General features: G+C 40.6%; 1 protein-coding gene, 1 long non-coding RNA gene and 1 pseudogene across 9 annotated transcripts in view; 1 reads left to right on the top strand and 2 right to left on the bottom strand.

The window, feature by feature from the left end:
• Positions 1–2471: 2471 nt before the first annotated feature.
• Positions 2472–6380, bottom strand: LOC146498590 (uncharacterized; annotated as a pseudogene).
• Positions 5794–25643, bottom strand: part of LOC146498589 (NACHT, LRR and PYD domains-containing protein 12-like) — an 88541-nt gene continuing 68691 nt past the window's right edge. For 6 of the 8 annotated variants that reach the window (XM_085139899.1, XM_085139897.1, XM_085139898.1 and 3 more), the window contains 5 exons: positions 22525–22701; positions 20094–20267; positions 14795–14968; positions 11231–11277; positions 5794–11082 (listed from right to left, as the gene is read on the bottom strand). In XM_085139899.1, coding sequence (XP_084996025.1) covers positions 10493–11082; positions 11231–11277; positions 14795–14968; positions 20094–20267; positions 22525–22701 — 1162 coding nt within the window. In that variant the 3' untranslated portion in view covers positions 5794–10492. The remainder of the gene's footprint in view (positions 11083–11230; positions 11278–14794; positions 14969–20093; positions 20268–22524; positions 22702–25643) is intronic. The other 2 variants (XM_085139904.1, XM_085139905.1) reach the window with 2 other exon arrangements.
• Positions 24104–25643, top strand: part of LOC146498588 (uncharacterized) — a 133534-nt gene continuing 131994 nt past the window's right edge. The window contains exon 1 of the long non-coding RNA XR_014870564.1: positions 24104–24249. This is a non-coding gene — a long non-coding RNA (uncharacterized LOC146498588). The remainder of the gene's footprint in view (positions 24250–25643) is intronic.

Raw genomic sequence — 25643 nt, 5'->3', positions numbered from 1 at the left:
GTGTAGTTTTAAAATACCCCGTTTTTCTGTCACCAACTACACTTTTAACAGTGTTTTAGCTGCGAATGTCGCGCTGTAATCTTCACGTCTGGTCAGGTTGTCAACATAGAACATGTTTGCAAAGGTGCTCAGATGTTTTCAGAGATTTCAGTAGCTCTGCTAACAGTCAGCATGCAGAGTGCACCGAGGGGGTTACGTTAACCGGTTTGTTTACATATTCCACTCTCTGTGTTCCACGTGTTGCATTCGCAAATTCTCATTTTCACCGAACGATCGTCTCTTTCCGCCTGGTCTTGTGTCTCTGTGCCTCTGTAACATAAAGAACGAGCTGACATTTTTCTCACGAAACCAGCGATCAGCTCAACAGGCCCTCAGTTTACCTGCATGCATCCTCCTCCTCACCTGTCAGCTGTTTAACACCTGCTGCTAATTCAAGAAACACGCCCACGTTACCTGGTGATAGTCACAGTTTAACTGGGCAGCCGGTGCTCGATATTACGCAACGTCAGCACATTTTTCTGCACAAGATAAGTAAATATAGTTTTTCCCGAGCGCAGAGCTGCTGGAGCTTGTTTCCCAACAGAGCGCTTTATAGGCGAACCCGCTTCATCAGCAGCTGATGTCCAATCACCGGCACACAACTTTGAAACCTCACCTGAGTTTTAGCTCTCAGTGTTAAACGCTGGACTTAATTCACTCAGGTTTTGTCTGTCGGGTCATGTTTACTTCGCTGTTTTATTTACAACTGAGCAAATCGGTTTGGCTGAGGTTAAAGTTACGTTTCATAACTGCACAGTTTTACAGACGTTTAATGGTTCACTGGCACATGTGTTAGACTGAACTATTCGCTTTTCTTTATCTGGTGTGTTTTGGATTTAACAGTAAATTTTGAGATTAAACTGACTTTTAAAATGTTTTTATACAAAGAGGAAGGAGAAGGCGCATTTCCACCGAGAGGAGCAGAGTTTCCAACTACATGTTCATAATGCAGACTGCAACCTGGACAGAAATATTATATCATCTGTTTTTTAATAGGTTTTCTAAGCACAGGTTCACCTGTTCAACCAATCGCTTTCATTCCGCTTTGACAAACTGACGGTTCATCTCTGTTACAGTGTTGTTAGACTGCTATATTTGTGTGTTCTTTATGCTGTAGATGTTCACGTCTCTGGAATAGTTGGCAGTATTAAGGATGCTTTTCTGTAAAATCATATTGATATGACCCGTGAATTATTCGTAGATGACAGATTAGTCAGCTGGGAAACGCTGTGTTACCTCAGAGAGCTGAAGATATCGTGGATATGCTGACCTCGCTCTGTGGTGTACAGGTCCGTTTACCCTCATGATTAATATTCACAATAAAAATATTAGCCGAACATCATGAAGTCTGTATGTGTGTCATAGTTTCGAACAACCTTTGTACAGTTAAAGCAGTTACTACATGACGGAAACACCAACGTTATCTCTTTTATGCGTTTATACACAGGTCACACTGATGACTGAACAAAAACCCAAAGATCAGCTGTTAATCAAATTTATTTGCTCTCTCTCCTCCTTAAACATGTTTTTAATGTTAGTTATAATTCAGAATTGGCGACTGAAACACGTAGGACACATAAGAACATCAGGAAATAAAACCCTGATAAATATAACCTCAGTAAAAGAAGTCAGTGTCAGCGGGGATTATTACAGCTGTGTACCGGGGCCTGCGCTTTGTCGGTGGTATTAACAGCTCGATTGCTTGCGAGGCGAGCGGGTCTAAACACGCTTTGCCGCGAGACTGGGCAGACATCTCCGAAATCATCGAAGCACTTTTGCAAAGAGGCTGTATCTTGAGAAACCGACCAGACACATGAAGATTAAACCACTACATTCTCGGCTAAAAAAATATTAAAACTGTATTTGGTGACACACAAACAGGGTTTTTCAAAGTTCAGTTCTGTTAGTTTCCACATGCTGGTTGTTGTGTGTGCTAAAAACAATGGCCACCAGGCCAAAGCAATGGTTTTGAGTCGATCAGTGTTAACCCCGCCCCCTGAGTTTGATGGGTGAGGTTGACAGATAAAATTATTTCATGATGAGAGCCAGGCGCCAGGACTGCCAAAATGAAATAAATAAATATATCATTAAATAATTAATTAAATGTGTCAATAATTAATTAAAATGTGAAATACATAAATAATTAATTAAATGTGTCAATAAATAATTAATTAAATGTGTCAATAATTAATTAAATGTGTCAATAATTAATTAAATGTGTCAATAATTAATTAAATGTGTCAATAATTAATTAAAATGTGAAATACATAAATAATTAATTAAATGTGCCAATAATTAATTAATTACATGTGTCATAACTATTTAATTAATTAATTATTTCCCATTTTAATTAATTATTGCCACATTTAATTAATTATTTAATGGTGTATTTAATTAATTCATTATGGCAGTCCTGGCGTTCCATAGGTTCTAAGACAAGGCATTGTATGTATATGTGTGAACTTCTGTATGTATGTAAAAAAGTGTGTGTGTGTGTGTGTGTGTGTGTGTGTGTGTGTGTGTGTGAGACCTCCTGCTGGGCAGGAAGCTTACATCAAAAAGACCTTCACAAAGATGTGTCTGTAATAAAAGACTACAGCCCCCCACCCAGAGCCTCGACAGGCTGGGGAGGGGGACAGTGGAATTCCTTTCATCACAGAGTTAAAACAATGTAGAGATGGTAAGCATAAAAATGACAACATTTAACAATTCACTCTAACAAAAGGATTTTAAGTGCACCTTAAAGTGCAGCAAATACGGTAGTCACTGTTGTTACTGGGAACAGAAGAGAGTTATAACACAAAAACATTTTTGAGTAAACATAAAAGTAACAACCTCTGGGTTTTTACACAAAATTTCACCTGAGCCCTTCATACATTTCAAACTATATTGCAATCCATTCAGGCACTGCCAGTGAAAACTTATTAATAGCTACATGAAAATAACTTGCATTCAGCACTTTAATTAAGATGTGATTTTATGTTGGTAAATGTGAAAGAGTTTACAATATTCTGACAAAGCAAAAATCAGTAATTATACAGTAAATATATCAGTAAATATCCTGCAGACATTACCATGAAGCAAAAAATAAAAACCCAACAAAAAATTTAATTAAAACTGATAACATCAGAAGTATGCAGGAAAAAAAAAATCAAATTCTAAAACAAAACAAAAAAACATGCAGAAATTTGCAATCACACATTTGGTGAAAGGTTTAAATGAAAATGTTTAAATATAATATTAAAAACTACATGAAACATAAATGGATATTGTTAAGAAATACACTATAAGCATACACTATCATGCCATGAAAAGGTAAAAAAAAAATCTGTAATTGTTGTGTATCATAACCCAAATTTATGGTGTCAAAATGCTATAAGTCAATAAGAAAAAAATCGATGAGTAATGAGTTTTTCTTTACTCCTAGAAGAGATTAACAGCTAGGTAGGCACAAATTCAGCATTTGGACAGGTCCTAGGAGCACTGAGAATGTTATGTTTAGTGACAGTGGCTGTTAGCAAGATCATCTGTATGTGACAGCTCTCCATTTTATTTCAAACCTAGATGTTTATAGAGAAAGGGATCCTCCTCACGGAGAATCTCAAACATTTCTGAATCAGCACCTTTCCTGCTCACAGTGTCAAAAACCCAACGAGCTTTATCTTTTCTGTTTTCCTCTGTTTTTGCTTTGTCCACTTCATCCATAGTTAACACTTTTTTTTTCCAGCAGGTGGTCCAGCAGACTGCTGAGAACAGGTCCTGATATACTTTCGATAAAGCTCCTCCGTATCTTTTTTGGACCAGCATCCAAAGATTTCACAGTACCAGTTGTTCCTCCAGTAGGCAAAAGACAAACCTCTGTTTCCCAAACACAGGTGGAGCTGCTCCTGTCTCTCAGACACAGGTTAATATCTGTAAAGACTTCTTTTAAGAACACCTGAAATGATGGGAAGTAGCTTTCGAAGGACTCCTCTTGAAAATCAGCTTGTTTTGGTTGAACTTTAATGAGGTCATGTTCAGGATCAGTGGCCAGAGTGTAAGCCTGCTTTGGATGCAGTTTGCAGTCAGAGGTTGTCTCGATGTATATCTCAGTTTTGTCTGACTTCTTCCTGTCACGCCGCATTTTGGGGAACACAATATTACGTGGCAACATGAACACACTGAGGACAGATCTGGGATTACAATCGTTTAGGGGTTTGTAGAAGAGCAGAACCAATGATTGGACTGGGTCAGGAGGAGAGTCTTCATCCTTGACATTACCATAAGCAGAAAACCCTTTGATGTTTATAATAGCATGAGTTTTGGTTATCTGGTGAGGGTGGATAAACTCGATGCTCTCATCTTTCACATGAGCAACCTGCAAGAACTGGCCTCCACCTGTGGAGATGACCTCGCAGTGTAGGATATGAAGCTGACACAAAGACTGCTGAGGACATGTGATGTCAAACAGGGGTCCTGCAGGCTTCTTGTGGTGTTGGGCCAGCAGCCTTCTGTTCCAAGGGACAGTCCTGTAAACCACATCTCCTTCTCCAGGCACGTGCAGAGGAGGGGGCTAGAGGGGCTTGAGCACCCGCCCCTTTCCTGATGGGTGCCTTTTTAAAAAAAAAGTATTTATTTATTTTAATGTGTGTGTGCGTGCGGAGTCCTGTCTGTGCCCCTCAACAATAATATTTAACTATTAATCACAGTTTTGCTAAATAAAAGGATCTGGCTTGCATCAGTCACATGATCACATTTAACCAATGATCGCCCTTGACGGCAGAACGCGCTGGTTACAAGCCGGGAACGAGCTCACAAAGAGCACGCGCATTTTTAGCGGTCCGGAGCTGCAGGAGAAACACAAGTTAACTCAGAGACACAGACTGATGCGACAAAACCAGTAAGTAGGTGTACAGCGTACACTGTAGTGTATAGCACACAGGAGTGTTAGCTTATTACGGACACGTTGGTAAGTTGTCTTGTTGCAACTGACGAACTGAAACAAATGAGCGTGAGAAATGTGTGTGCAACAGCGCGACAAACATTACCTGTCCTTTTATTAACTGCACATGTAGTGCTGGTCATAGCTGCTGGCTACCTGTGTAAGGCTGTCATGGGTCTGTAGCTCTGTCACCGTTTTAGGGAACATATTTAGTTTTAAAGAAGTTTCCGGGCTTTTCCTGCCTTTCTGGAGGGATTATATTTCACTAAAAAACAATCTAATATGCATGTCCACATAATCATGCATTATTATAATTATAATATATTAAAAAAACACACGCTGTATTTTAAAGAACATACATTAAGAAGCAGATTATATTAGATTTATATTTTAAATAAGACAAAATTTGGTTTTTACAGCAGTAAAATGATTGTATCTCTACAGTTTAAAAAAGCTTTGCTCCTGCACAGAGTGGATAGTGAAACAAATGGAATAATCATAAATACATTATTTCATATTTATTACTTCCCCCTCCTCATTGCTTTATTATTGTAGCTCTAGTAATAAATAATAATGTAAGGATTCTGGATCAGCACAGTGATGCCCATAGTATATACAGTATTCTGAAGGAGGTCTAAAATGTCACTGTGTGTGCGTGCATGTGTGTGTTTTATTTAGATGGATTAAATATATATATATATATTACTCATGATATAACATTGTCCAGACATGCCTGGTAAGGACATGAGGAGGGAACAGTAGGAGCTGTGTGAGGCTACTAAAGGCAGTGGATCCCTCAGCAGCTGGATTACAAAGAGCACATGTACCAGCTATAACATTTTTCTGTCATCATTTTATTATAGATTTAGTACAAGAGTTGTTAGGTGTGGATAATTAGATTATAGTTTATTGCAATAGCAAGTTGTGCCTTGTTCTCAGATAGACAGCAAGTGGAGAGTGATATATGAAATGATGGGATGGAAGAAGAGAAGCAAAGAGTGATTCACAGGCAGAGCCTAAATTATTTCTCACAGTTTTTTTTGTTGCCTTATGGTTCCAAGCGCTGTCACCAATCTTTGCATTTTGTTATTATCTCATGACACTTGTTTAATCAGCTACCATCTCTCCTATGGACCTTTTACTGTCTACAGTCTCAGATCAACACAGCCCTGCCCTTCCCATATTAGATTCTTGATGAATGTGTGTTGTTGTTATTCAGCCTGGTTCAATGTGCCCCTTTTTAACTTTGAGCACCCGCCCCTTTAAACCTCTCTGCACAGCCCTGTCCTTCTCCCTTCATGACAAACACCAGGTTGGTCACACTGCACTGGAACAGGCCTGGACAGGAGCACTGGAACATGTAGGTTTCATCACCAAAACCATCAACACTGATGTTGGGTGTATACTCATGTAACTTCATGGATGGTAAGCTTGCTGCCCGTGTTAAGTTGTTCCTTGGTACGTTGCTCAATAAAGATGAGTGACTTTGAGAGCGAGTCAGGCAGCAGAAAGCTGTGGAGTAGTGCAGGTGGGAGCTTGGTGGCAGGGTGCTGCTCACTGAATTAAACTCAGTCCTGACAGGTGTTTCTCCTGTATGATTTTCAACATCTGGATGGGTTTCTGCTTGCCAGAGAGAAGCTCCAAAAGGTTTTTCAAGCTTTTCTTCATTGCTGCATTCAGGAGACCCAGTTACCAGTAGACTGTGAGAAAGTGTGGAAACAGACGATTTACTTTGGTATCTGCTGTAGTTCATAGGTTCACAGTTTAATTTAGTAACCTGACTTCTAAGTCTCAAGTTCCGCTCTATTATACTAACTATTAAATTTCAGGCAATGCTTTTATTCACAAAGTTTGTGCAGAATGTATGTCACCAAATTTAAATCAGACCACATATGGTCCTTTTAGTGTTGAGGTCATTTACTTTTCGTAAGTTCTGAGGCGATCTGTAGCACCTCCTCTACTGTCTCTGTGGCTGCTGTGCTCCGTCAACATATGGCTAATTACTGACACAACACTATTTGACAGTGTGAGATAATCCTGCTGATTGATTCACCAGTGTGCCCTCACTCAATCCACTCGATGGTGAGTCAGCTGCTTTATTTTGGATATAATTGATGAAAATATGGAGCCGCGATCGTTCATTCAAAGAGCCAGTGAGCTAATGCTGGGTTAGTGAAGCTTAAGTTTTGTGTTTCATTTATTAAATGCCCGCTTTTCCTATTATTTTTCCTATTATTCCGTTATCATTATGCCCGATTGTTAAATTAATGCTTCTAGTGTTGGGTGAACAATTAAATTTTGTAGTTTTTAGCGTTTTAGATGGTTTTTGTTACGTTTCCTATTTAACACTAAAATGGCCTATGGTACTTTTGAATTAGTTTGAACTCATTTAGACTATTGGACCTGTTGCACAAAACACAAACATTTAAAGTTTGTTTTTGAATATCTGAATAACTCTGCATAGGTTTTCCTGCCAGAGAAGCTCAAAGGATCAGAACTATCAAAATTTATATTTTGGTAAAATGGATACTGGAGGTGCTCTGTGTTGCCAGCTGAAGGATTCTGGAGTGCACCAGACCAGGCTGAAGAGAGATAATAATGATCCACCAAGAACACAAGAACACATTATGAAATTTCTTCACCCAGTCTTCCTTAACTGGGTGAAGGAGATTTTCTAGGACATCTGCCAGTCAGTGACATTTTATTTTCATCTCACAACAGGACACTGCAAGCAACATGGAATACACAGAGTTTCTGTCTGATTTCTCAGACTTTATATCTGATTTAGTTCTGAGCTCAGATAAAATAATTATTGTGGGTGATTTTAACATCCATGTAGATGCTAAAAATGACAGCCTCAACATGGCATTTAATCTGTTGTTAGACTCAATTGGTTTCTCTCAAAATGTAAAAGAACCCACCCACCACTTTAATCACACTCTAGATCTGGTTTTAACATATCGATTATCTTGTTAATAATTTCACCTCCTCACTACGTACGACTCTGGATACTGTAGCTCCAGTGAAAACGAAGGTCTCTAATCAGAAGTACCTGACCCCGTGGTATAATTCTCAAACACGTACCCTCAAGCAGATGACTCGTAAGCTGGAGAGGAAATGGCGTGTCACAAATTTAGAGGATCATCATTTAGCCTGGAGAAATAGTTTGTTGCTTTATAAGAAAGCCCTCCGCAAAGCCAGAACATCTTACTACTCATCACTGATTGAAGAAAATAAGAACAACCCCAGGTTTCTCTTCAGCACTGTAGCCAGGCTGACAAAAAGTCAGAGCTCTTTTGAGCCAACCATCCCTTTAACGTTAACTAGTGATGACTTCATGAACTTCTTCACAAATAAAATTTTTATCATTAGAGAAAAAATTACCAATAATCATCCCACAGATGTAATATTATCTACAGCTACTCTTAGTACCATTGATGTTAAGTTAGACTCTTTTTCTCCAATCGATCTTTCTGAGTTAACGTCAATAATTACTTCCTCCAAACCATCAACGTGTCTTTTAGACCCCATTCCTACAAAACTGCTCAAAGAAGTCCTGCCATTGATTAATTCTTCGATCTTATATATGATCAACCTATCTCTAATAATCGGCTATGTACCACAGGCCTTCAAGGTGGCTGCAGTTAAACCTTTACTCAAAAAGCATCTCTAGACCCAGCAGTCTTAGCTAATTATAGGCCAATTCTGTTTACATTATACATGCTTCCCCTAGGCAGCATCATTAGAAGACAGCATACATTTACACTGCTATGCAGATGACACCCAGCTCTATCTGTCCATGAAGCCAGATAACACACACCAATGAGTTAAACTGCAGGAATGTCTTAAAGACATAAAGACTTGGATGGCCACTAACTTTCTGCTTCTTAACTCAGATAAAACTGAGGTCATTGTACTCGGCGCTGAAAAGCTTAGAAATATGGTATCTAACCAGATTCTTACTCTGGATGGCATTACCTTGGCCTCCAGTAACACTGTGAGGAACCTTGGAGTCATTTTTGACCAGGACATGTCCTTCAACGCACATATTAAACAAATATGTAAGACTGTGTTCTTCCATTTGTGCAACATCTCTAAAATTAGAAATATCCTGTCTCAGAGTGACGCTGAAAAAACTAGTTCATGCATTTATTACTTCCAGGCTGGACGACTGCAATTCATTATTATCAGGAAGTCCAAAAAACTCACTGAAAAGCCTTCAGTTAATCCAAAATGCTGCAGCAAGAGTCCTGACAGGGACTAGAAAGAGAGAGCATATTTCTCCTGTTTTGGCTTCCTGTTAAATCCAGAATTCAAAATCCTGCTCCTCACATACAAGGTCTTAAATAATCAGGCTCCATCTTATCTTAATGACCTTGTAGTACCATATCACCCTATTAGAGCACTTCGCTCTCGCTCTGCAGGCCTACTTGTTGTTCCTAGAGTATTTAAAAGTAGAATGGGAGGGAGAGCCTTCAGTTTTCAGGCCCCTCTTCTGTGGAACCAGCTTCCAGTTTGGATTCAGGAGACAGACACTATCTCTACTTTTAAGATTAGGCTTCAAACTTTCCTTTTTGCTAAAGCATATAGTTAGGGCTGGACCAGGTGACCCTGAATCCTCCCTTAGTTATGCTGCAATAGGCGTAGGCTGCCAGGGGATTCCCATGATGCACTGAGCAACAGTTTAATTCAGATCCCTCAAACACACCACTAATTAATTAAACTGTAATTAACCAGAAGCAGTTCAGGCAGCACGGTGGTACAGTGGTTAGCACTGTTGCTGCACAGCAAGAAGGTCCTGAGTTCAATTCCACCATCAGGCCGGGGTCTTTCTGTGTGGAGTTTGCATGTTCTCCCCGTGTTTGCGTGGGTTCCCTCCGGGTACTCCAGCTTCCTCCCACCGTCCAAAGACATGCAGCTTGTGGGGATAGGTTAATTGGATAATCCAAATTGTCACTAGGTGTGAATGTGCGAGTGAAAGTGAGTGCGAATGGTTCTCTGTCCCTGTCCGTTGGCCCTGCGACAGACTGGCGACCTGTCCAGGGTGTACCCCGCCTCTCGCCCTATGACAGCTGGGATAGGCTCCAGCGCCCCCCGCGACCCTGAAAAGGATAAGTGGAAGCGAATGGATGGATGGATTAACCAGAAGCAATGTAAACCGTAAACTCAAGTGAGTTATCACATAATCTGTTCCGTCAGGTTGAGGTTTTTTTTTTAGTAATTATGGTCACCTGGCACACCTTTAGTTTAATGGGAAGAGCAAGCGGACATATGCCGTTTGGCGAATAGTGGCTTGCCTGGGTTTGAGTCGGACCTGTGGCCCTGGTCTTCCCTCTCTCGCTCCCTCTGCTTTTCTGTCAGTCTCTACTGTCCCTATCAAATAAATCCAAAAAAGACCCCCATTCTTTTTTTTAAATAAACAAATAAAATAATTATAATTTGGTCACCTGTATGAAGGTTTTTCAGCCTCAGTCATTTGTGCTTTTCTGAATCCTAAAAAGTGGACAGTAAAAAAAAGATTAGGAAATGACTTCACACAATTGACGGTTCTATAACAGGACGAGACTGCTGATACTCAACTGCACACAGAGAAACTGATGAACCAGATGAATAGAATGAAAACCCAGGATAAAGAGTTTGAGTGAATGTGGTGTTGAAGGTGTGTAGGTGGATCAGAGTGTCAGAGGAGACTCTGTAGAAGGACAGAGTGCCAGCAGGACAGTCCACATACACTGCTGCTCTGTTAGAGACAGAGGAGGAGGAGGAGGAGGAGGAGGAGATGGATGTTCGACTGTTATTGTGCCTGACACAAACAGGACCATCATCATAAGAACAGTGGAGACTCCAGGACTGATGATTGTATCCAAACACGCAGTCTTCACCATTTCCTTTCCTTCCGATGCTTCTGTAACTCACTGATATAGCGACCTCTCCTCTCCACTCGACCTCCCAGTAACAGCGACCAGTCAGACCATTTCTACACAGCAGCTGATGACAAAAAAATCTGTCTGGATGATCAGGATATGACTGAACCTCCTCCACACGTGTCACCTTCCTGTTGTTGTCAGACAGTTGGAGCTCTGTGTTCACTGTGTTTGTGTCGATTGTGAGTTGACAGGAATCTGATGGAGAGAACAAACACAATCCAGCTGCAGTTATTGATCCATCATCTGTTCATTGATTGACACTTTGATGATGACTCCTGACATGATGAAGATGGTTGAATGTGTGCTGCTTTGTTTTCATGAATCCCATTAAAAACACACTTACACTTCCTCAGACCTGGTCTCAACCATCGGACTCCAGCAGGCTCCACCCTGAAAGGAGGAGGGGGGTCAGAGCAGCACAGTCAGCATGCACACATGGACATTACATGGCTCTCATACACATGAACATTCACAGTGTTCATCAAAGTGAAAGCCTGGAGGAATGAATTGTCTTTGGTGTCTGTTTTTTTGTTAACAACACTCTGTATCGTCTGCCTGAAGGAAGAAATGTGAACAGTTTATCTCCATGATGTGAAAGGTCTGTAGAGATGTGTTTGTCCCTCATTCTGGACCTTTACAAGTCCTGGATGGAGGAAAGACAGCACAGATGAGCCTCTCTAAAGACCTTATTGTCTGGCCCTGTCATGCTTCATGACTGAGGCCAACCAGACAGTGATTGCTGGAAACAGGACAGACTGGATGATGCCATTTCTCCAGACTGCACAGGGTTATATCTTTGGATTAGTTCTGACACATTAAACAACAACTCTGCAACTATTTCCCTAATAATGCAGCCGAGGCCTCAGGCAGTTTTAATATAACCATTTCAAACTATTTACAGAACAATCAGGTGGTCTGACAGCAGGAGGTGGATCACTCCTGTTTTCCATGTGGACACAGCGTTTACACTGCAATCTGCCTTTGGTGGCTTTAAGGCAGCAACTGTGATGTTTACTAGTAGAACTGACACACAAAACACAACAACGACTACACTACACACTAACTACACACTAACTAAAGCCTCCAAACACGCTAAACATCACAAATCTCTCACGTATCGAAACTTTCTCTCTCTCTCGACATTACATAGCTCTCATAAACATACTTTTAAGGCACTGATAAAGGAACAGTGCAACATTTTCAAAAATGGTAAATGGCCTGTATTTATATAGCGCTTTACTAGTCCCTAAGGACCCCAAAGCGCTTTACACATCCAGTCATCCACCCATCCACACACTGGTGATGGCAGCTACATTGCAGCCACAGCCGCCCTGGGGCGCACTGACAGAGGCGAGGCTGCCGGACACTGGCGCCACCGGGCCCTCTGACCACCACCAGTAGGCAACGGGTGAAGTGTCTTGTCCTTGGGCAATTATAAAAATGTGAGCAGCTAACCCAATGACCGAGACTGTCGGAGCCGGGGCTCAAACCGGCAACCTTCCGATTACAAGGCAAACTGCCAACTCCTGAGCCACACTCCCACTCCTTGAAATAGTCATGTGAATATTGTCATCTGATTGGTTTGAATCCTCTAGTCAGTTACAGAAAGAGGTCCTCCCAAAGAAGTTAATGCTAAATAGACTACCATTAGTGGCTAATGCTAATTTTAGGTGAATAACCATTGGCACCTAACGCTGCTCACATTGATTTGAATTTGAGCAGCTAATGCTAAGTAGGCCGTTTTCCTTTGCTTTGTAAGAATGACAGCAGCTAATGATACAATGTCTACTGTTATTAACCAATGCTAATTTGATGTGAATTTGCATTATCGATAATTATTACCAGCTAATGCTAATAGCATATTCCCTTTCCTTTTAACAATGTGAGCAGCTAGTGCTAAGTAGGCTGATGTTAGCAGCTAATTCTAATTTGATGTGGATTAGCATTATATTAGTGAGCAGTTAATGCTAAGTAGGCTGCCGTTATTAACGAATGCTGCTTTGACGTGAATTAGTATCATGCGCTAATGCTAACACTGTTTTCCCTGGCTTTGTAACAATGTGAGTAGCTAATCATAACACAACACTATTTTCCCTTGCATTATAAAAATGTGAGCAGCTAATGATAAGTAGGCCGCCATTAGCAACTATGTCTAATTTTAGTTGAATAAGCATTAGCACCTAATGCTTATATCATTTTTCTTTGCTTTATAACGATGTGAGCAACTAATGCTAAGCAGGCTGCCGTTATTAACTAATGCTAATTTGATGTGAATTAGCATTATGCGTTAATGTTAACACTGTTTTCCCTTACTTTTTAACAACGTGAGCGGCTAATGCTAAGTAGGCTGTTGTTAATAGCTAATGCTAAATTAATGAGAGTTAGCATTATTGAATAATGCTAACACTGTTTTCTCTTACTTTTTAACAATGATAGTAGCTATTGCTAATACTCTCTTCCCTTGGGTTATAATGATGTGAGGAGTTAATGCTAAATAGGCTGCCATGAGTGACACTTTTCTCTTGCGTTATAACGATGTGAAGAGTTTATGCTAAGTAGGCTGCCATTAGTAGCTAAGGCCACTTTGCTCTGCTAAGGATTTGTGTGACCATGATGTATTCTGACAAATTCTACATTCATAGCTGAATTCACAATAAATGTGTGCTCAAGTACATATTTTTCTGTTATTGTTGTCAAATAACAGAAGGAGAATTAAATATTTCTGACTGTCTGAGGCAAAATTGAATCGAACCAAATGGATTACAGAAATCAGTGATGATATCCAGCCCTACTGAGCAACCTAGGCCCGACAGAAGTGGATGTAGCTGTGGGTAATAAAAGATGAAAAGAACGATTGATAACTTTTTTGTTAAGGCCTGATCCGTGTGAAATTCATAGCCAGTGCTCTGACATGGCGCCATCAATCTGTGAACACTGAAAAAGCACAGTATATCCAGAAAACACATTATATGCTCCGATAAATGCACAGCCCAAGTGTCCCCTCTCCCCACTGCCTTTCAGCGGCACGCAGCAGCAAACAGGTCGTCAGAGGAGCCGATGTGATGATTAAGTTAAACATTGTCTACAATATTGCCAAAGAGTGCCAAAGCACTTTAAGCACAAGCACTTTTTCAGTAACTTGTCTTTCTTGTAGAAATGTGCTCCAAATAAAGAACTTTGTGTTGATAAGATTGTTTGTTAATCATTTGCAAATCAATATTGTCTGTATGGACAGCAATTTCCCCCACCAAAAAGTGCACATGTAAAACTGCGGTGTTAAGTGATGCGGTTAAAAAATTTGAGTGCGCCTAGGGCTGGGCCACATTATACCATTCAAGGTAATACCGGTATAATGTTAGGCAACAATAAGAAAATTAAATATCGCGATAGAATATGGGTAACATTTCCAAATGTTAGCTGCTCCTGTCTCCCTCTTTGTCACACACACAGACTGAAATGATTCACAGCCTTGTTTCATCCTTCTGTCAGTGTCACTGACTGCCACTGTGACTGTGGACATACAGCATGGGAAACACACACATTGCTGACACTTTATTAGGTACACAGTGGGCACTATCTCAGGTACACCTGTGACCTAATAAAGTGCATGTAATGTTACAAAATGTTGTCTCTGTCCAAATATTTATGGACCTAACTGTAGGTCTACTTTTAATGAAACTCTCAACATGACTTATCAGTTATCATTAATGTTCCTGCAAACAGACTCCTTGGAGACCCCTACATAAATATCCATGTACTATCCAGCTAGACTAGTGTGTCTGTCCCTGAAAATATTCCTGCATGTGTGATTGTTCATGTGTCATCTGCAGGAAACAAACAGGAAGTGAGTGAAGGACACAGGAAATGTTTTCAGCTCTTCCTCCTCTATCAGACATCATCTCCATACCTGAGAGTGTCCAGTCTCCAGCCTGGATCCTTCAGTCCAGCCGACAGTAGCTTAATTCCTGAGTCACCAGGATGATTGTAGCTCAGGTCCAGCTCTCTCAGATGGGAGGGGTTGGAGCTCAGAGCTGAGGCCAGAGAAGTACAGCCTTCCTCTTTAATCAGACAGCCTGATAGGCTGCAGACACACAAAACAACAATCCATCTGTCAACAATCATTTTCTCTTTGTCACAATAACATCGATCCATTTACATCCATTCAATGTAACTTTAGTTATAAGTGACAGTTCCCAACAGACAACAACAGTCATCTGAAGCTGTTTAACAGTGTAAGGTAACAGCCTCCAATATTAGAGAGAAAGCCCCAAACATCAGACAATCCACTGTGAGCAGCACTTGGTGATGGTGGGAAGAAGAACTCCCTTTGACACAAAGATCCTCCCAGTGAAAACAGGCTCCAGGAGGAGCATCTACCATGACTGGTTGCAGGGTGAGGAAAAAAAGAAGACATGAGCTCAGAGAGACAAGAACAAAACACAAACTAAGGAGAGAGAAGACAAAAGTTAAGGACATGCAGTAGTGACATATAAAAGCATCAGGAGTGAAAAGATGGGAGTGGAGAAGAAAGCAGAGCATCATGGGAAGTCCACCAACAGCCTGAGCCTATAGCAGCATAACTAAGGGGTGGTTCAAGGTCACCTGATCCAGCTCGAACTATAAGCTTTATCAAAAAGGAAAGTTTCATGAACATCAAGAATGCAGCGAGTGGTAAAATAAAGATTTGACCTCAGTGTGCTCAGTGTTACTGTCTATTCCTAACATATTCCTAACATGATAGCTGCACTTTAGAGCTCTAAAACTGGAACTGACACATATTTAAACTCTACATGTTACTCAGTACATTCAGTTCTGACACTCGCCGCACAGTCAAACAAAGGAAACATGGAGATCACATCAGTTTGTCATCAAAGTCTAATTATTAGGGCAACTTAACCTGTTATTATCTCGTTAACTCATTAATTGATTAACATCAGCAATAATTTTAATCACAGCTTTTAAAATCATGATTATTGTGAAAGTGCTCACTGGCTCTGAATATAAAAGCCATGGGTCACAGGAGGGATGTTGATCAGTGCTGGCTTGAAATGGGCGTCATTATGCGTCTCAGCCAATGAGAGCATTGAGGGTGGGCCTAATACTACTGCAGCGTTCACATGACCCAGGACAGAAAGAAAGGGGCGGGGACAGAAGGACTGAAGTATCACTTGAATGCATTACACGCTGTTGATGGCAGCAAACAAACCACCCAAACAAACAGAGGTGGGAGGCTTGGGCAGACTATGTTGGATCAGCTTGTGGGAGGAGTCTAGATAAACCAAAGAAAGACAAGCTAACAAACGCCACAGTGAAGTGAAGTGAAGTGAAGCTACAAACTGCAGGCTGATTAGTGTTGTTGAAGAAGTCAGTCTGAGGAACGTTCTTAGGATCAACAAATGACGGCATGTATGAGCCTCCCTCAAGACGCACCATCACAAGAAGAACACATGAGCTGTAGAAAAAGGAGAGACTACGAAAGCCACGGTGTTACAACATAAACCTGCTGTTGGTCTCTCTGGAGACTACTGGGCGTAGCTGGGTAACCATGGTTACCTGGGAGTTACAGAAACGTGCAGAACATGTGATTCATGTTGCACAGCAGTGGGACATTTGAAATAAAGTCAGCACACTCAGTACAGATAGTGCATCAAATATGATGCTGCTGCCAGACGTCTGCCTTTGAACACGTCCCTGCATCGCGCACAACACCAAGGTTGCCATGGCAATCACAGCTAACAGGGACAAAGTGCACAGCTGGAAGACTGCAGGTATATTTAACATGATGTATTTCTCAGTGTCCTGTCTGTGTGTGAGAGACAAACAGCCTCTGTATGTGTGTGTAAATACAGCATGAATATGTAGAGGACATGTTTGTGGATATAAGTAAATGAATGCTCTGCGTCATTTGAATCTTTGATTCTTGTTTCTGTTGCAGGTCTGTGACTGAACTTCTGGGAGGAGAAACGTTGGTTTCATGCTCTGTGATTCTGTGTTTTGTCATCTCTCTCAGGTGATGGAGAGCTCAGATGATGACCCCGCCTACGTGGTCAAATTCAAGTCTACATTCAGAGCAGACCTGGAGACACGCAAGCAAAATGCCAACATTGTATATGTGAAAACTGCTGCTGCACTGGAGCCAGATTCAAGGAGCTCAAGTGTTTACCCAGATCTTACTGAACTTACTGAAGGAACAGAGGGTTGTTGGAGGGAAACCTGTGGAAGCAACAACATCGGAGCCACCAGAGAAAAAGTTGGCCCTATTGGTGCTTCATCAGAGTGTGATTGTGAACAGGAGGAAGCTGAGAACAGTGTGGTGGATACAGAGCAGAGCCCACCATCAGTACAGAGGCCTGTCCATTAGAGTGCTGCTCCAAACATGCAGCACATGTACTTGGCCACAGCTGCAACATCTGTACCTGTGAAAGCTTGTTCTCTGTTGCTGCTCATATTGTACAGAAGAAGAGAGTTTCTTTATCATCAGAAAATGTCAATGAGCTTGTGAGTCTTAGCAGCTGGCTCGGTGCAGAGGAGGAAGAACATGTCAAGTCAGAGGAAGATAAATGCAGTTCATGTTGTCAACTCAACCTGGACTATTGAAAGAGTTTTTCTTTGTCTTGTTTCTGACTGAGATTCTCCAAAGGAAATCCAGCACAAACACACACTTCACACACTCAAAGTCCTGCACAGTAAATGAGCTGATGAGGGTTTGTGCTGCTCCCTGATAACAGAACAATAGTTCTGCTGGTTCCTGTTCTGAAAACACACATTTATAAATGTTCACTTGCTGTTGATCAAAGGTATGTTGGTGGCTCTGGACGCTGAGGGGAACTTTGTAAAAAACTAGATCAAATGTTGACGTCCTGGCAGAGGCAAAGAACTTTGATTTGATATTTGATTAGATTCATGTTTCAGCTCAGACTGACAGAAATATTTGAACTGCTGCTGTGTTAAAGGGAACACTGCTGTTAGAAAGCACCTGATCTGTTTCTGCTCACTGAATGTTGCACTTCTCATACTGCAGTACTATTAAAATAAGTACACAATACACTACTTTTGAACTCATGATTGAATGTTGCTGTAACAAAGCCATTAATGTGATTCAAAGTGTTCATGGTTTCACAGCACAACAAATGATTGCACAAGTGTGACTGATCCACTTTCTAATGTGTGTGTAGCCCACACTGTGTGTCACTGTGTCACAGGTGAGTCTGTGTATCCAGGTTCTATGAGGAGAACAGGATATAGTGACTGAGTCCAGCAGCTTAAAGTCTGACTCCATCCTCCATTTAAATAACTCACACCAACAACTGAATAGCTTTGCCTTTGTGTAGCTGACACTTCATTTTAATGTCCTTCTATTCTGGTTCATCTGGTTTCAGTTTCTATAAGCACACAGGTTTCATCAGGGACTCTATGACCTCAGTAATCTTTGCTGGGCCTTAATGCTCTGAACAAAGCTGCACATCACAAGACTAAATAGAAATGAATCAGTCTTTCATTTCTCACTTCTGTTTGACTTCAGCTCTCAATGGCCCACCATAACCCATGGAAAGAATTACTGTCCATCCAGGCTCCTGAACATGAAGCTGATGAAGGTGGAGTATTGTGAGGGCTGATGGAGATGATGATGAGGAATCCAGGAGCAGTGGGTGGATGGCAGCATCAGCATGAAGGATCAGTGTGAGAATACATCATCATCCACAAAGAAAACCAGTCTGAGTGTCTGACGCTCTTGTTAGAAAGACGCAGTCCCAGCAGTTAGCTTGTCTGCTAGTTAGCTGAGAGCTAACTCACTTGTACATTGAATACCAAACCGTGTAAACCAGGGGTGTCAAACATATGGCCCGTGGGCCAAATCCAGCCCTTGAGATAATTTCATAATTCAAGTATTGATGAATTTTCAGGGTTGCTGATAATCAATGTGAGCACGGCTGAGGTTTTATTCTGATGAGCAAACCATGTGGCCAAACACTTTAAGAGGCAGACTGGGATCATACCATTATGTGAAAGAAGACGGAAATGTCCCATAGACAGAAAGGGTAGTGGTAGAGACCAGGTACAGAGAGAAACAGGAGCTGTATTGAAATGCAAGCGTGTCAGGAAAGAGTGAAAAGGCAAAATGAGCAGCATCTGGCTGCATTTCAGTGATATTTGAGACCACAAAGCTGAGTGCAAAATTTATATAGGAGATATACCGGAGACGCTGAGAGTAGAACTGATAAAATTAGGAGCTGGCTAAAGTGAGACCCATTTTTATTTCCACCCATTTTCCATTGTGGAGGACAAAAGCTTTCAAACTCGTCCAGGTGTTAAACCTCACGTGTGTTCTTCTTAATAGCAGTAAATGGATAAAAATAAGGCTTTTATGAAAACACTGAATAAAACTTGCTGCCTCTAAAAAGACTAAATGTACAGTTCAGTATTGAATACTACATAAAATAAACTATATATAAAGTGTGTCTGAATGGCAGAGATGCAGAAATATGTGCATATAGCACAGAGCCACGGCTCAGTGTCTGAGTCTCACAGACCTGAATGTGCTGTTGAAGCCATTTATAATTATAACGTAATTCTTTACTCGTTTGATCTGCTCCTTACCACAAGCAACCAGACGCAGAAGGTTTTGGACTTTTAACTATATTTTCTTAAGTTTTACAACTTTTCTTACTGTTAAAAACCTTGTTATGGCCATTCATGCTATACAAAGTAATTAGACATGTGTGGTATCTACAGAAATGTCAGAATCTCAGCTAAAAGCTCACAAAACCATCTCAACAACCACCAAACAGCTGAAACAGCAGGTGAACAGATTACACAAAAAACATGTAAACACAAATCCCCCTGATCATCTGTTTTTTTAAACATGAAGCGTAGTTTTGGACGTTCATTTACTGCTGGTTCAGTGAATTTTGGTTGGACAGTGATGAAACCTGCAGTCTCAGAATCTGTGAGAAGACTGCTTTCAGCACGCAACAGCATTGTTGTGTTGTGTGCTGTGGATTCACCTCTGCAAACTCACTGTTTTACCATCATGTTTCTACTTAGACAATAACAAAGGAAGCAGTTCCCAGGAACTACTTCTTGTCTTGTTAACATAAGAGTATGTTGCCCTTCAAAACACCTCCACATCTCCTCTTATTAGAGGACTACCTTATTATTAATCTGCTAATTCTGTCAGTTGATGAAAGAAAAATGCTTGATCTCACCTGAGAATTTCCAGTGTACAGTGTGGACTCTTCAGTCCTTCAGACAGAAGCTTCACTCCTGAATCCTTCAGGTCATTGTTACTCAGGTCCAGCTGTCTCAGATTAGAGGTCTGACAGCTGAGACTTGAGGACAGAGCTTCACAGCTTCTCTCTGACAGGTCACAGTGACTCAGTCTGAAAAATAACAGATTAACAATTACAAAAATAAAACACTTATGTTGAAGTGTAATGAGATACTATTATATTGAGCAATATTTAATCTTGTTTTTGTCAGGAAACTGAGCACTTATGCAGAGCAACATGTGGAGAGAATCAGAGGAGAAGAAGTGAAGAGAGAACAGCAGTAAAACAACACTGAATTCTTCAGTGTTGTTTTGATATCAACAAAATGTGTCAAACTTCTTTATTTTGTATTTGTTTTAATAGAACTGATGATTATCACTTAGATAACAACCACAGGCCAGGTCTAAATTGCACTTTGGTAACAGATACACCCAGAAATATTTCAGAAATGTGGACAATTTGTGCTCCAATGTATTCAGTATTGAACAAACTGAGTACAGATGACCACTTAATATTTTTGATATTTTATTTGAGTTGTTCCACCTGATCTGTGTTAACTAGAATAAACATTTAGAAACTAAAGCTATGATCACATACGTACTTACAGAGCTTTGTTGGAGGGTTGGACCACTGGCAGCAGCCTCAGATCTATGTTCTCACTGAGATCATTTATTTCTACTTACATTTCTTTCTGTGAAAAATGGGGATTACTTTGAAAACAGGAAGTATTTTCCCCAAAAGTCAGTCCTGTATTAGTAAATCACTCCAACATCTTCTCAGGCAGAAGAAGCTGTCTTGTTATGAGGGAGAGAAGAAAAAGATTGAGGCACAGAAACTTGTTGAAAGAGAGATAAAGCAGCTAAAATCAGGTGTAAAAGTAAAGCAGAGGATGAGCTGAATAAAGGACACTCAAGGCTGGCTTGGAAAAGAATGAAGTCCATGGTGAGGATGCAGAACAAGGAGCAAAGATGAATGTGATGCTGAATCAGCATAAGACTTGGACTCATTTGATTCCAGCTTTGATATCATTGATTTCAATGAAGAACTTTGTGATTGTAGCAAAGGGCTGGTAGCTCTGAGAGTCCCACTGATGAGGTTTCTGTGAAGGTTCGCAGTCATCTAAAGAGCTTAGAAAAAAAGGCATCTGGACTTCTTTAAGTTTCTTGAAGACGTTTCACCTTTCACCTCTCATCCAAGAAGCTTCTTTATTTCTAGGGTCAAATGGTAGAGAGTCCCAGATTTTAACCCTGTGGGAGAGTCCGCCAAGGGGGTCATGAACCCCCCTGTTGATCCTCTACCTAATCACACGAGCCAAGGTGTGAAAATGGGTGTAGGTCACAATCAGCCAAGGTTGCGGAGAGCTCGTTGTGAAACCCAGCCCAACCCTATCATGTGATTTCTTGAGGTTAGCCTGTGTACAAACAGACTTCAGCCATATGAGAGTGAGTGTGAGTGAATGAGAGCACACACAGGACACTCTGATCTCTGAATGTGTGTGACTCAGTGAAAAAGAGGATTGTACTGGATATACTGTGACTGACAAACAGAGTTTAAAGAGAAAGGTGTTTGGATTAAAATGGATTATGCTAAAGTGAACGTGCTAATGAAATATGAACTGACTGAAATGTGAAGTGAAGATTATTCAGATGTAAAAGAGAGAGAGGGGGTGATAATAAGGTGGGGCTGAAGATCAGTGAAGGACATGTAAACACCTGATTGGCTGAGTAGATATCAGATCGACAGTTTCACAGTTTTCCCTGTAGATTACAACTTTAAGAAGATGTGACATTCATCAAGGAATCCTGCTCTCCGGATTATTTCCATGAATACTGAGCTGGAACACATTTACAGTGCTGGAAGTGCCCATCTCACCACCAACCTCTCTGTGCACATTCACTTTTTAACCCTTTGTGAGACACTAAAGGTGTAAATCTGAGTATTTATCTATGTTAGTGCGAACACCTCTAATAGGTTGGTTTAGTCTTTCCAAGTAATATCTTCCCTTGGAGTCTGCGGTCCAGGCTCCTAAAATCATTCTAGTTTAACAAGCACTACAATCTAGAGGAGAGCTGCACTAACAGGTGTGACTGATAAGATCTGACCTGCAAGGATACTCATGTTTATGTATATCAGGACAGGCAGGGAAGACCTGGACATCAACTCTGTCAGGCTGCCTGAGTCCGCTCACCCACATCAGCTCAGAACTCTGCATTATCTACTGAGTCAGACTCAGAGGATCAGGGATCAGAAGTTCTACAAAGAGTAGAACCAGACTTCCTGTATAGAGGTGTGTGGGCCTACTGATCCACAGTGTCAGCACAACTTTCACATCATATTCATCTCAGCACAACTAAAACATGTGACTGACCTCAGAGTTTCAAATCGACATCGTGAATTCTCCAGAAGAACACACAGCTGCTTCACTCCTGAATCCTGCAGGTTGTTGTTGTTACTCAGGTCCAGCTCTCTCAGATGGGAGGGGTTGGACTTCAGTGCTGCTGCCAGATAATCACAGCTGATCTCTGACAAACAACAGTCCTTCAATCTGTATGAAGAATGAAAGATGTAAGTTTATTAGACAAAGTGCTTGAAATCATTCAGTGTTTCATCATCTGTTCAGAGCTGAAGAAGGTTCAGAATGTAGAAGTTTAGAAAATGGAAACTCCAAACAGCTGAAGCCAACAGGAAGCAGCTTCAAACAAACAAGAGAAAAAACTCTGAATGCTTCACATTAAAGTCGTACATTTATCATAACATGAAAAAGTCGTGTTTTTCCTTCAAGGAACAACATGGCTTCACTTTTAAAGGTGAAGTGTGAAAGAAATGGACATATTTGAAGTCCAACACCTTTTTCTAGTCACATTATTAAAGCAGACAAACTACAAGCTCATTTTCATTCCAACAAGTTAGTCTCTCCCAAACTCAGCTACAGGACTTCCAAATGAATGAAAGCAGCAGAAGTGGCTTTACAAATGAAAGAGGAAGAGGAGAAGAAGAGGAGAGGGAGGCCACCCTGACCATCACTCCAGCTGAAAACATCACACTTCCATTAAAGTTGGTGAGAAAATGTTGAGCAGGATGAGCTGCTGGCTAATCTGGAGGCTGTAGCAGCAGCTCACAGTCACCGTGGATTTCCACTCATGAAAAAGCTCTGGCTGCTTCATTTCACATTTCATATTAGAGACTTTAAGGCTTCAGTGAAGCTGTACTGTGATGCTTCCATATTCAGCCCAATGTGCTCTGTATTGTTTTATGCAGGTCATCTAAACAGGGATGAGCAGCTCATTTCAATATAAAAGGTTGGAACTGTAAAGAAAACAAACAGAGCTCATAAACTGATTTCATTTTTTCAGCTGGAACATTTTAGTTGTTCCTTTTTCAATACATACATAATTATATTTACAGTAAGTCTTATCATTCCCCTTTTCCCTGCCAGTCACCGCCAATGTTCCCTCTAATGTTTCATGTGTCTGAGCGAAAACACAAACTCCCTGAGCGTCCCTTGGACGACTGTGAGCAACAGCAGACGTGTGCACTGAGGTCATGCCAGCATCTTATCCATCCAAGTTACATGTTTATTAAAATAATCAAATTACAGCATTTACATTTATGTTAGACTACTTTTAATTAACTGTTTTAGCCCACTTACAATGAAAATTTTAAAAAAAATCTATTTCATGACCTGTGTAGTATGTTAACTCTATTGGAAGGAAAAATAACTTGAACTCCAATTTTGAAAACACAACTTTCTTTTTATATAAAGCTCTGACTGTATTATGAGTCTGTGGTCTGGGAGAGAGTCTGTAACTCTGTCTGCAAATACAGTAAATAATGACCAATGTTGGGCAATTAATTATATAGTTACTTCTTCAAAAAAGTTACTGAGTTTTGCAAACAACAAAGTTTGTTGCAATAAATACTGAATAATATTGTTGTTATAAACAACAATAGTATTCAGGAAGAAAACCAAAAATTGCAGATATTTTTATCATAACTCTGGTTTTACGTGGTCGATCAACACAATTTAAAAACTGGTATAAAGTCCACACTTTTCCCGTCAGTTGTTCCGTCTGTCCTGCTCACATCTCCAATGGTTGTACACGTTGTCCCCCATGTCCAGTCCTTGTACAAAGCTAGGCTAAACATGTCCAGTGCCTGTCTCTGTGCAGCTTTTAATCTGATGTTAATAAGGTAGAAATGGAGGAAGAAGAAAATGACTTCATCAATCAACATGCAGCTACCAACCCAAATGGTGAGGTGGTGGTTAGTTATTACTGTTGTTTTTGATCCCCTACATTATCCTACATTCAAATATATTCTCCAGCTACAATAGTGTTTGTGTTCCTAAAAGGATTTCATGAATGTGTTATTGTTCATGTCACATCTGTATGAAACAAAGAGGAAGTGAGGTTTATCCTTTATAATCACAAACTGTTCCAGCATGTAAACCTGAGATCTGTGTGGAGCAGCTGACCTGTACGATGTGCTCAACACAAACATTAATTACCATCAGTTACTGTGTGACTGTGTGACGTGAATCTATACAGTAACAATGTGATTTGTTACAGTGAGGAGACTGTTGAAGGGAACGATGAGGGGAAACTGTAACAGCACCAACAGAAACCAGGAGACAAAGCTGAGGTCTGGGTTCCTCTATGCTACACACAGCCTCCTGCTCCTGTACTTTAGTAAACACATAAATATCTCCAAGTACACTTACTTCAGAAACTCTATTAAACTCATTACAAGCTTACTTCAGCTTTAAATAAGTCACAACATCAGCACACATGAGTAAACAAAGTAACTCAAACAGCTACTGTTCAAGTTTAGTCATCTTTAATACAAATATACCTCATTATTATGAATCTCACAGCTACCTGCTCATTGAACTGAACAATAATTCTGTTTTACCATTAAAACAAAATATGTGACTGTAAAAAATCTTCAGACAGTAATTAAGAATCTCCTCAGCAATCCAAAGATAAAGAAAAGTTCACCTGCCAACTCTATAAAGCTTGGTTGTTTATACAATAATATCATTTAATGATATGTTTGGATCCTGACCTGAGAGTTTCCAGTGTACAATGTGGACTCTGCAGTGCAGCAGACAGAAGCTTCACTGCAGTACAATTATTGGTTAACTAAATAGCTTCATTAAAACACAACTGTCTTTCTATATGAGCACTTACTCCCTTTAAGCTCCACCTGCTCCAACTTCTGCCGTGAGCACTCAGACTTTGCTCTTTGAGCGCAAAACTGATAACCTCTCGGAGAAGCTCGTGGCTCTCCAACGGGAGATTGAGAGACGAGTGACGGACTGTTAGATCAGCTGTGAAATTGACATGCAGTTGTTCGCACCAAAGAAAACCACCATCATTTCATGCGGCTAACATACCGGCGCCAGCTGTGGTCTCAAGGCTGGAGCTGAACATAACAAATCTCACCCTGATAACAGACGGTGTTTAGACTGTTCCTTCCCATCCTAAC

This window comes from Neolamprologus multifasciatus, chromosome 18, assembly GCF_963576455.1.
Source record: "Neolamprologus multifasciatus chromosome 18, fNeoMul1.2, whole genome shotgun sequence".
Taxonomy (NCBI): domain Eukaryota; kingdom Metazoa; phylum Chordata; class Actinopteri; order Cichliformes; family Cichlidae; genus Neolamprologus; species Neolamprologus multifasciatus.
Note: the sequence above shows the minus strand (reverse complement) of the source record. Positions and strands in the feature narration are given on the sequence as shown.